Source organism: Podarcis muralis, chromosome 6 (assembly GCF_964188315.1).
Source record: "Podarcis muralis chromosome 6, rPodMur119.hap1.1, whole genome shotgun sequence".
NCBI lineage: Eukaryota > Metazoa > Chordata > Lepidosauria > Squamata > Lacertidae > Podarcis > Podarcis muralis.
The window spans coordinates 33,153,086-33,165,083 of record NC_135660.1 but is presented as its reverse complement, the minus strand read 5'-3'; the positions used below and the strand labels follow the sequence as shown (position 1 = coordinate 33,165,083).

General features: G+C 41.5%; 1 protein-coding gene across 1 annotated transcript in view; it reads left to right on the top strand.

The window, feature by feature from the left end:
- The first annotated feature begins 241 nt into the window (after nt 1-241).
- Nucleotides 242-11,998, top strand: part of CLSTN2 (calsyntenin 2) — a 329,191-nt gene continuing 317,434 nt past the window's right edge. Inside the window, exon 1 of the mRNA XM_077929943.1 lies at nt 242-583. Coding sequence (XP_077786069.1) covers nt 520-583 — 64 coding nt within the window. The 5' untranslated portion in view covers nt 242-519. The remainder of the gene's footprint in view (nt 584-11,998) is intronic.

The window sequence follows — 11,998 nt, the reverse complement described above, 5'->3', positions numbered from 1 at the left end:
ACCCGATCCTTCTGGCTGCAACATCCAGAGAAGGCAGAAGAGGTTAAAGCCCCCAACTCCGAGGCTATTCCCGCGGAATGAAAGTGGCAGCCTTCTGCCAGCGTGCTTTCCTTCGCCGTAGTTTGCGCGCGCCGAACCTCCTTCCGGCCGCGTCTCTTCTCCCCCCCCCCGCGCCCCGCCCCCTCCTCCTCATGAATATTCACGCATCTCCTCCCCGTGACGTTGCAGCAGTCCCGCGCTGAAAGCCGGAGAGCTGCTTTGGTCCTGGCAGTAAAGCCTGCGAATGACTGAGCAGTAGCCGTCATCCTCCTCTAGCAGACGCCGCGGCGCGCGCGCGGCTGCTCCAGCTTCTCCTCGCTTCCCTTTCCCTCCGCTGCCACAGCCCGGCGACGCGAGCGGTCTGAGGGAGCGCGCGGCGCAGCCCGGAGCCTCCTCCGCCTCGACGAAGGGAGACGGCTGTGATAAAAGCCGAGGAAGAGGAGAAGAAAGCGCGTCCTGCTCGACCGGCTTGCCGAGAGGATGAGGCAGTGCTGGGAGTGGGCGCTGCTCCTGTGCGGGGTCGCCAGTCTCCTCGCCGCCAAAGGTAAGTGAAGTTTCCCTGCCTCCCGCCTCGCCTCGCCGCCTCCTTCCCGGCAAAGCCAGGCTGCGCGCAGGTGTGAGGGGCGCCGCCTCGTCGCCCGCGCTTCCTTCCCGGGGCGATTCCGAGGGCGCCGGCGGCAGCGTTTGTTGTGTCTGGCGGGCTTGTTGCGCTTGGCGAGGCTGTGGTGGCGCGCCGGAGGAGTTTCCTTCGCTTGGGCTGCCGTTGGTCTTGGCGCGGGCGAGGGAAGCGGGGAAGCTTCCTTGGCTGCACCTGGAAACGGCAGGTGGAGACGGGGAAGCTCGCTGGCCTCGCAGAGCGAAGAGGGGGTGGGGTGGGAGGCGGCGAGGAAGAGGGACTCCCTCACCGTTACGCATCCCTGAGGGAAAGAAGAGCCGGGGAAAGTTTGAGGCGTCGTGAGGGGAAGGGCGAGGGGAAGCCGCTGGAGTTGGGGGGCAATTGGGCAGGCGTGCTGGCGCTGCCGCGATTGGGCCAGGAGCGAAGTCTCTGGGAAGGTGAAGTGCCTCGAACGCATCGCTCTTCGCAGACGGGCGCTCTGACCCTGGCGGGGCTGAAACGGATTGCTTGGCTGAGCGAAAGGCAGCCAGTGGCTGCAAATGAGGAGGCGACACTGGGGCGGAATGCTTATTCCGCCTGATGGAGCTCCAGTCTAGAAAGGAGTCTGTTTTGCGTGGACCTCTGGCCAAAGGGCTTATTTGAAGGGGGTATTCGAATCGGTGGGGAAAATCGGTTGTGTGTACAGTAGTACACACTGAAACTTGGTATTTCGGTTCTTACATCAGCAAAGTTGAATACACCAAAACATTGACGTAGCCTGCCTAACACAGAAAATACTCGTTTTTCATTTTAGCTGGGGGAGCCCACTTGGCCCTGGAGTTTCCATTCATTCCACTTTGCAATACTCCTCCTTGGTTCAGTATGAAACACATTTAAGACTTTTCACCCTTACTATGGTGTTGCTCCAATGGAAAGCAATGTTGTCAGAGAGAAAGGAAAACTTGGCAGGGAAAATAATAATAGTCTCTGTAGCATTAACCTGCTTAGATAACCCCAGGTGGCTTTTGGTATTCCCTCTATGATGAAACATGTTATTCATAGATTTATTTTGATAGTATGCATTAGTAATTTCTGTTTTTAACCCAACTAGTTTTGCTGGTGACATCTGTGGTTCACCTTGGCTCTCAAAAAGTAAATGATTTCCCTTTCTCTGTTTTGCGTTTCTGCTGTGAATCTTTCTCTAGGATGCCAACTGTTCAGTGTTAAGCAGAAGTGGTGAGAACTTTACTAAGCACTGCTTTGAAAATGTCACTGTTTCTTAAAGACAGTAAATACCATAGTTATGATTTGAAAGTTTGTTCATTGCTGTTTGTGTATTCTTAGGACAAAACATTAACATTAATTCACAGGAACTTGGAGGACTATACTCTGAGAACCAGCAGAAATATAGATTATTTGAGCACAAGGCACTGAGGTCATCAGCCCAATTACTATAATCTTTGTGTTTTGCATGCAGTTTGATTGCAATATAGATTACAAGCAATGGACAGAAATAGAGCAGCTGGCAGTTGTCCCTCTATTTATCTCCTTTAAAATAACCCCCATATGATTTCCTTCTGGCAAATGTGAGAGTTTTTTCTGTAGGTGTTTGAGGAGTGCTATTCTATAAAAACTGGTACATATGAATTCTGTCAAAGTTACGAATTCTACTTTACCACTGGGGGGCTGCAAAGTGCATTGTTAGACTTCTACAATTTTACATGATGTTTAGTGCTTGATATAAGAAGACTTTTTAATGACCATTATAGAGACATAAAAAGATGTCAACAGGGTATTATGCTTTCATTCTTGATGACGTATTTAAATATGGAGAATCGCTGCAGTTTCCACCAGTTACTTTCCCATTGTGATTTTGTTTTCATTTGTGTAGATATGTGTGAGAATTTCAAGTTTTGGTTTCTTTATAAAGAGCTGCTGTAGAACATCTAGATGAAAGGTACTATGATTGCAAAGAATGCTTGATATGTTTAATTGATTTTCCCCCTCCCAATATGATATGTTTGGGGTCACACATGTAAAGTGAGTTGCTTGGTAGCTTGAAGGAGGATTTTGCCTACTTTGAGGTCTTTGTACAGCTGATTTACTGTTTGGTTTACCTAGCAAGAGAGAGCTGCAAGTCAGTCCACCTCTTGTTATTTCCTGCTGAAAAACACAGAGGCTTCAGTGTCAAAGAAGACATAAGTAACTGAGCAACTCACGTGCTCACTACCTGTACTGGCTACTGAAGAGAACTATCAGACTCTTTGGTTTGTTCTGTGTATGAACAAACACATCTCTTTCTGCTGTGGTTCTAGGATGGTACCAGTTGCTACAAAGGTGCTCTGCCCCACTGCCATTCTGAGAATATCCTCTTAGCACCTAGCCTGCTAAAGTTTTGCACTTTGTGTGATTCTGTCAGGATGATGCAGGAAGCAAACAGTAGCATGAATTGGCTATTGTTCCCAATTGTAGTTTGACTTACCCTCTTTATCTGTAAAGTGTAAGGACTCTGGATGTATGAAAATACATACTCTATACCTGAATCCTTTTGCTTGGAGACATCACAAGCATGTCTGCTTGCACATTCTGTGGCCTTGGAAAGAGCAATAATACCTTTCCAAAAAACAACTCTGTGTCTACAAGTAAATTTTGGTATTCTGAATTTTATGACATGGGTTATATTAATTTAAGTTATTGTGAATCATGCTTTGAATCTTTGTTGTCTGGTGTCCTAGAACCCTTTGGGTGAAGGGCAGATCACAAATATCTCAAACTGTCCATAACAGCTGCAACCAAAAGGGAGCCAGTATAACTTTGAGATATATTCACATTTCGGTCTGTATAATCAGATACATTTATTACAAATATTTTATTTGTCACCACCAATGTACTTGGCACTTCTCTGAGTAATACGGACAGAAATACACCTCTCTCCTTCAATGAAGTTGCAGTCTATATATCAATAAACTAGAATATGTCTACAGGCATCTTCCTTCTTCCTTATGCCTTGCAATAAATCTGTATGCAGGGCACTTCACTGACATTAGAGTAAATTGTTCACAGTAGAGAAATGTTTTGCTATCACACCAGTTGCTGTGATAGATGTTGCTAGTTGTCGCCATTAGATGAGGCTAATAAACTGGCGTTACCAAGACTTTTTGCCCTACTTTAATGTGATAAGTCATATTGTTTGTAGATATTTAGCTTAACGCAGGCCTACTTGATCGCAGGATACTTCAAGAAGCCCCTATACTCCTACGATATAGGTTAGTGGGTGTTTTGGATATAATATCCTTAAAATAATAATGGAAATAAGAACAAAGCTTGAAGCTTATTGCCTGGTTGATGAATGAATGTCTGTTTAATCCAGGGAATGTCTCCTGGTTTACCATGTCATAGGAACCAGACCACTGATTGTCTGTATTAGGATATAGTCTAGTATTGAGAACATAGGAAGCTGTCTCATATCTAGTCAGCCCACCTGATACATCTAGCTCAGTAATGTCTACAAACGGGCTGGCAGCCACTCTATAGAGTCACAGGTTCAAGGACCACCACCCCGTTCTAGCTGGAGGTGCCAATGGTTGATCCTGGGAACTTAGGCATTCAAAGCAGATCCACCACCACTGAGCCGTGGCTCTTCAGTATTACTGGAAATACTTAAAGTTGCTACAGTGTTTGGATTTCTTGAAAGTTAAGTTGCTGTACATCATGGGCTTGCAGTCATTGGCTATTTTTATATAAGACATCCTTACAGCAGCTCTTTTTGTATGGTAGATGTGTGACCTTGCACTATGAATCTTTTCCCTTGCTTTGTAAGCTATGCAAAAAGAAAACTCCTGGCGGGAGTTACTCAGCACTAGAGAACATCTGATATGAAGTGTCAATCCCTAAGGCAGCTTACAATATTTTGTATCAGATACTGAAGAAAATACTTAGATTTGCTAAATCCTCATTTCAGTCTCTTTAAATTGCAACTTTGCCCTTGCCCTCTTTCTCAAAGTGCGTAATTCAAGGTCTCTTGAACAGTAACCTCAATTTTGCCTTACTTGCCTCAAAGAAGATCCCCTCTTACTTTTAAGAGGATTATATTAAGAAAATATATAATTTTAGCTAGCCCAGTGCAGGGGTGATAGGAAATAGCTATCCTTAATAGCAAATTGTCCTTAATGCTATTTAATAAGATATCTGTGAGAAAAATGGACAAAAAATCAGTAGCAAACTGATTGGAACTGCAACTTGTTTCTTCATCTGGTAAAATAATTGGCTAAACTGTGAAATATTAATACAGCCTAAGGTTATACAATTTTAAAGAAAGTAGTACCTTTTAAAATAATGAGGTTTGATGTAGATGAAAATCAACTATATGTATTTCTCCCCACCAATACCACACAGATAGATTATGATGTGTCTGTTTTAATGACATTTTAAAATATATACCTAATCTTTCATGCAAAATGTTCCTGAAGCTACTTGGTCAGGCTGACATAGAATGCATACTGATGTCCTAAGTACTGATCCCTTCTTGTGCTCATTAATGTATTTCTTGCTGAGCTTTTTTTTAATCTCAAAGGTAAATCTGACTTTCCCCAATGTTTAGAGAGCAATTTGGATCTATTGCCCAAGAGTAGATTTAGATAATATGTTGTAGGTGCGGGTTCTAAACTGGAGTAACAGGCACTCCAGATCAGTGGAAAAACCTCTTCAGTTGAACTATGGAAGATGGGAATGCTAACAGATCATCACACTGGGAATGAATCTATTTCACCTGAACTACGATAGTGGTGGCTCTTTGTGCCTAACAGAACTTGCAGTGAAATTTTCATTTAGTGCACCATGCACACCTGTCCTATGGTAGCTTAGGTGTGATCCAACTTGTGCTTGTGGTGGAGCAGTGATGTTGCTCCAGCACAGTTCAGTTCAAACAAGCCATGTTAACTTGTGAATTTGTTCTTACTGGAATGATGGCTATGTGGAAATATGGGTATTATTAGAAATGTGAAAAGCAGGAATAACACAACAAATCATGGAGGATTTTATAAGTATACAAGGGATGTCTGAATCTGTAAGCACTAATAAATGTATACAGAATGTAGGATGAGAAATACCACTCTTGGGGAGAGATAATGGAGACTTTCTGATATTCAAAGAGTCTAGCAAGAGCAGCCTTTCCCGACTTGGTTCTCTCCTGATGTTGAAGTGCAACTGTTCAGACTAGCCAGAATGGTCAATAATCAGGGAAGACTATGAGTTTGGTCTGGAAGGCCGTGCTTGGGGAAGGCTGTGCTACAGGAATTAAACCAAATAATATTTGTGAACTGTTTTGTTCCTCTTGCTTTGTCTCCCTCTTTAAATAACAATAATGCTTATATCTTGCTTCTCCTCATGAGTAGCTATGATATTGTGTCATGGATGTTTAAAAAATAATCCAAATAGAAATACTACAAAATTTGTGTTTGTTTTTAAGAATTTGCTGTAGGGTGACACAGTATGCTGTTGAACCTACAGCAGAGTCTGCACGTTGCGATGCTTTCAGATAGTGGATGAAATATAAATCACTCCATCTCAGTTTTGTTATTATCACCTTGTTATTACGCACCTTGATACTTTTTAATCTTTGTTATTACGCACCTTGATACTTTTTAATCTTGGAGAAGCATTTGTATTAATATAAAACCAGAGCCATGAACCAGCAGCATTCTGAGTTGATGGTCTTCTTTCTTCCTCCTGGCAAGCCATACACTATGACTTCTGTAATCTTGTTTTCAGATTCCATCTGTTGCAGTACTGGTATAATGTGAGTGTTCAGTCTGCATTGGTTGGAAACTATGATCACATAGTGTTGGATCCAGACTTTCCTCTTGGCCAGTGGTAGCATTTCCTGAGAGGAGTTCAGCACCACCTCCTACAATACCCTAGAGGTTTGTTGGGTGCTATATTGAGAAATGGAATTGGCAAAATATCATTTCTGTCCTCCCAGCCAATGTGCTGTATGTGGGGCTTTCCTTGAAGACGACAACTCAGAATGTTGAAAGAAGTGGAGAAGGCAACTAGACTACTGACTGGTTTGGCTGGAAGAATTTGTATTACACTGCTTCTGAGAGAATTGCATTTTCTACCTATCCTAGTCCCAATTCAAGGTCTTGTCTTTGACATACAAAACCCTAAACTGGGATTGCAAATACTTGAAAGTGCCTTGTCCTCTTGACTGACGTAAGAGTTAAGCTTGGCAGAGGAGGTTATTGCCTTGTTGGCAATTCCATCACCCTCAGAAATCTGTGGGGTGGTGGCGTGTGAGAAGAAGAAGAAGAAGAAGAGTTTGGATTTGGTATCCCACTTTATCACTACCCTAAGGAGTCTCAAAGCGGCTAACAATCTCCTTTCCCTTCCTCCCCCACAACAAACACTCTGTGAGGCGAGTGAGGCTGAGGGACTTCAGAGAAGTGTGACTGGCCCAAGGTCACCCAGCAGCTGCATGTGGAAGAGCGGGGACGCAAACCCAGTTCACCAGAGGGCATTCTCTGCAGTAGCCCCCAGACTTTGTAACTTTTACTTTGTAGATGTGTGCCTAGTGCCAACTCTGCATGTATTTAGAAGGCATGCAAGTCACCTTTCCTTTAAAGCTTGTGGGGATATTTGATTGTTCATTCTGCTTTTAGTGCTGTTGTTTACAATTTGATTATTTATGTACTGTGTCATAATGTGCTGCACCCTAACACTTAAGGGAGAAGGCAGGTTAATTAATGCAATAAAATAAATAATAAATAAATAAATAAATAAATAAATAAATGGAAGGAGCCTTTGTATAGATGGAGCCCATTATCCTCTGCATTCTCTCACAGTAACAACTGCAATTCAAAAAGCAGTATGTGTGTGTATGCGCATGCACAGGATTCAGTTAGATCTGCCATGGAGCTGTATTTGTTCATCCATACTGCTCACTACATAGGAGAAACCTGATTATTTGGCAAGATTGCAGGCTCCTTCACACAACTTTTTGGTTTTTGAGATAAGCTCTGGATTATTCTCCAAACATGCATTTAAACAGCAGTCTTATGGAAATAGCAATCTACTTTGCCTATTAAATTGCCGTTAAAATAATAATAATAAATAGCCACACTACTTTCTTTCCAGTTCTCATGTTGAGGTTTTTCCAATCACAGCTTAAGTGCAGGCTGCTTACCTTTGCCTCAATGAATCCATTAGGTCTAACAAAATTTTAAGTGAAAGTACAGCTGTTTAATTATGATTTTAATTATGCTTATGTTGTAGTATGTCTATAGTAGCCTGATGAACATGCAATGTGGGCGTATGCAGTGCCCTCAGAAATCTCAAACAGACATGGTTTTAGCAATAGATATTTCAGGAATTGTAGCCAAGATAAAGACTATAAAGTATGTCGGTAGCAGGCTGCACTGAAGACCTAAACCTGACTGCTAATAACAACCTGACAGTTTTATGCACATTGGTCATGTACTGATAAATGCACATTTGACAAATGATTTTAGGTGTATAAATAATGAAAAATAATACGTGCAGTTGCTCTTAACAGGCACACGAATGATGCTTGTTCTAATTATAAATGTACTGGAAACAAGCTCTGGAAACTTGTTGGAAGAGATACCACTGTATGTTGTGTCAGCAGGGCTGTACAATGTACTCTAGTTAAATGAAATGGTGACTTCAGAATATAGATAGGTAGAACAAGTTAACATGGCTTGCAGAAAAGGTTGATTTACTGTACCCAGCTAAGCTTTTCAAAAATACTGCCAAAGTTAAATATAGGGTAGAAGGCACTGATATTTATGAGGCAGCTGAATAGCAATCTTATTTAGAGTAAGGCTTTTTTTAAAAAAGACAAAGTTAACATATCCTAGCAACTGAAATTGAATAGTAACTTATCTACCATAGTTATTCAAGAAATAAATAAATAAATAAATAAATAAATAAATAAATAAATAAATAAATTGTAAAGGTCTTTGTTAACTTCACCCAGTTCTTTCACAGCTAGCTAAAATGTAAAAGATTCTCTATACTGCTTTGACATACTCTGGGCTGTTTATAGCTGTCTGTATTGTCTAAATGGTCTATGGAAACTCGTGAAGGGAAGGGCGAATATGAAAGCTTTAGTAGAGAAAGGAATATGCGGGTCTGTGCTTGAACTGTTCCTTTTTCAATTAAAAATTCAACATAATAAACACCAAAAGACAACAATGTAACAAATTCACATTACGGATAGGAATTATTCTGATGAACTAAATTCCTATCCGCAATGTACAATGAAACATGTGAATGACCTGGGCCCTGAATGTTTTAAGGAACATCTTGCTCTGTGTTTTTATGTGTAATGTATATATGCATTTAGACCCCACCTTTGTAGTGGTGATACAGCACTAGAAAGTGGCTAACAACAATTAAAACCAGACATAAAATATAATAACATTCCATGAAATGCTGATACATGTACCCTCATGTCACAAAATTATAAAATAAAAAGAAATGCAAAGGAATATGCAAACTATTTTAATTGAGGAAAAACGGACCATACAAAATGTGGATTTATGCTAGCATGTCACCAAACAATCAAGCATTCTCGATCAAAAGCTTATATTAGCTTAAAAAATTGAAATAAACCAGTACCCTAGATATACCTTGAATATGACCTTGCTTACAATAGATGAATGAATGCCTGTGTTCATCTTGTTTTATCATTTGAAAAGGATGAATTGTGACCAGATGGTTAATATAATTTTAACAACACGGACTGCAGACCAGGAAAGGCTAAACCTATTTGGATGAATTCAAATCAGCAGGATTTGATGAAATTCACTCCAGGGTGCTAAATCTCCAAACAATTAGATATTTTATCTGGGAAGTCGTGGATAACAGATGAGATCCTAGATGGTTGTAGAGGAAAACATGGTGCCCCTTTGCTCAGAAACAGTAAACAGAATCATCCCTGATTCTTTAACATGTTGTTGGCAAAACACGTATCATTTTCTAATGTTTTTACTGTTTAACTTTTGAATGGTGTATACTGCCTTGTTGCATTTTTATGGAAGTGCAGTTATAAATATTTAAATAAGTAAATAAATGTGTGAGCGCTCGGAATGTCTAAACAGTAAACCAGCAAGGGCTGCTTCTTTTGAAAAGTTGGTTAAACAGAATTTACCCACTAGCCACAAATAACAAAGCAATACACAGCCAGCCAGTCATTTTCAAGAAGTTAGTAGGCTCCTATTTGTAATGAACAGTTTAGGAGACCCAGTTTGGAGATGGTCATTTTAGGAATAAAGGGTAGAATCAAATCCATCCTCCTGTTCTGTGAAGTGCTGCTGCTCTAGGCTAAGAAGTCATATCTAGTAAGTGTAGAGAGAGCTCAACACAAGCATCTTTTTGAAGTTCCCAGTAGCTGTAGTTAGTTTATTTATATAACACATTTTCCACAAATACATTATGCTCAGAGCAGTTCACAGAAGGCAATTTAAGTTCACTAGAGTGAGTTCTAAGAGCAGGTAGTGAGTAAATCCCTTGTTTAATGCAACAAGGAAGCAGTTTCAGATCCTGGCATTGTTGTTACTATGTATTCAATTTCTATCCTGGCCTTCCTCCAGAAACTCTTTAAACATTTTAAAAACACGCCAAATATTTTCACAACTACTTTCAATGTTGCTTTAAACAATATATTTCAACCACCAAACGTCTGGGTGAACAGCAATTTTTCTAAATTCTTCTGATTCATTAATAATGGGGGAGAATTTGCCTCTCACCAGAGAGGACATTCTGTAAGTGAGCATCACAAGACCTGGTCATGGGTCAGTGCCAGCTGGGCACAACCACCAACATGACCTTACCTGCCAGTAGTAAAACCTGAAGTGGTTGATGTTGGGGTGGGGGCAGTCACTACTTTAGGTACTTGGACCCAAAGTCATTTACAGCTTTGCATGTTAGTACTAATGCATTTAGTTCACTGGCAGCAAGTTGCAGCACTTCCAAGATTAGCGATTCATTGGGCTGCCTACTCTCTAGCCCAGGGGTCTGCAACCTTTAAGACAAAAAGAGCCACTTGGACCCGTTTCCGAAGAAAAAAACAACTGGGAGCCGCAAAACTCGTCATTATAAAAATAACTTTTTTGTCACTTTTAAAAATTATTTCTTTGTTTGACCCCTCAGAATTACTCCTCCTCATAGAAATAAACGTTAAAATAACAAGTTACCTTTTTGTGTGTGTGTGTTCTTCACTCCCCTTCAAAACAGTGACCAGCGTACATGCCCCTTACAATGTAGCGGGCGGGCGGGAAGGTGACATCGGGACGGTGCGTGATTAACGCACGCACCGCCCCCATGCGACATCACAGCCAGTACAGTGCCCGCCACAGTGGGGAGTGTCGGGGCGCACAATGTACCTCCTCCCCTCGCTAGTATCCGCCCCGGAGCCGCGGCAAAGGTGTAAAAGAGCCACATGCGGCTCCGGAGCCACGGGTTGCTGACCCCTGCTCTAGCCTGACAGCTGCTTCCTGACCATCTTCCACAGTAGGTTAGTAGACCAGGCTATCCTGGTCCAGAAGTGGTTTTGGCTGGCCAAGCAGCCTAAGCCAGGCATAAGTGCTCAGAGGCCACTTGGGACTCCAGTGGAACAATGAGGACTCCCAGCTATGAACTTGTTCTTTCATCTAGTCCATTGCTGCCTCCAATCACTTATCCAACACCTTCATAGCTGCTTCTGATTCAATTGGAATTTAGTTAATCATGTTTTTTTTTCCTTTCCCAGTAACACCTTGTCGGCACTGGAGATATCCCAAAATGCAGAACTCTTTAGTCCCATTGACATAAATGGGCCTTAAGTTTATAATTACTAATTTTTCCATTTATTTTGTTGGGAACAACTAAAGCATAACTAGCTTTGTCTGAATCCAAACCATTCAACTGAAATTTTTTTAGTTGTTTCTTTTTTGCATATATACAGTATTGAAACCAGCATATGCTGCAGTTTCTGGAATCCTGTGAAAACATGTATGAAAACACGAAGGTAAGGAGTGAGTATGGGAACAGTGGGGAAGGAACCAGACAACTAGTTAAACTGAGAATCTATGCAATGATTGTGCCATGGCACAGTGGGAGCACAGTAGGTAAGAGCCTTGCCATATCAGAGACTATTCGATTGGAGCTGTTCCATGTTGTGAACGTCCTACTGAGTCTTGGCCAGATCACTTCAATACCTATTTGCAGACAATTCATGTTGTGCAATCAAATAATTGAGATAGTTTGTACACATCACTATAGATTCTACTATATCCTCAAATATGTGGACTTTTTACAGTTACCTTTTCAATAATTCACCTCTATAAATCCCAAGATTCTTTT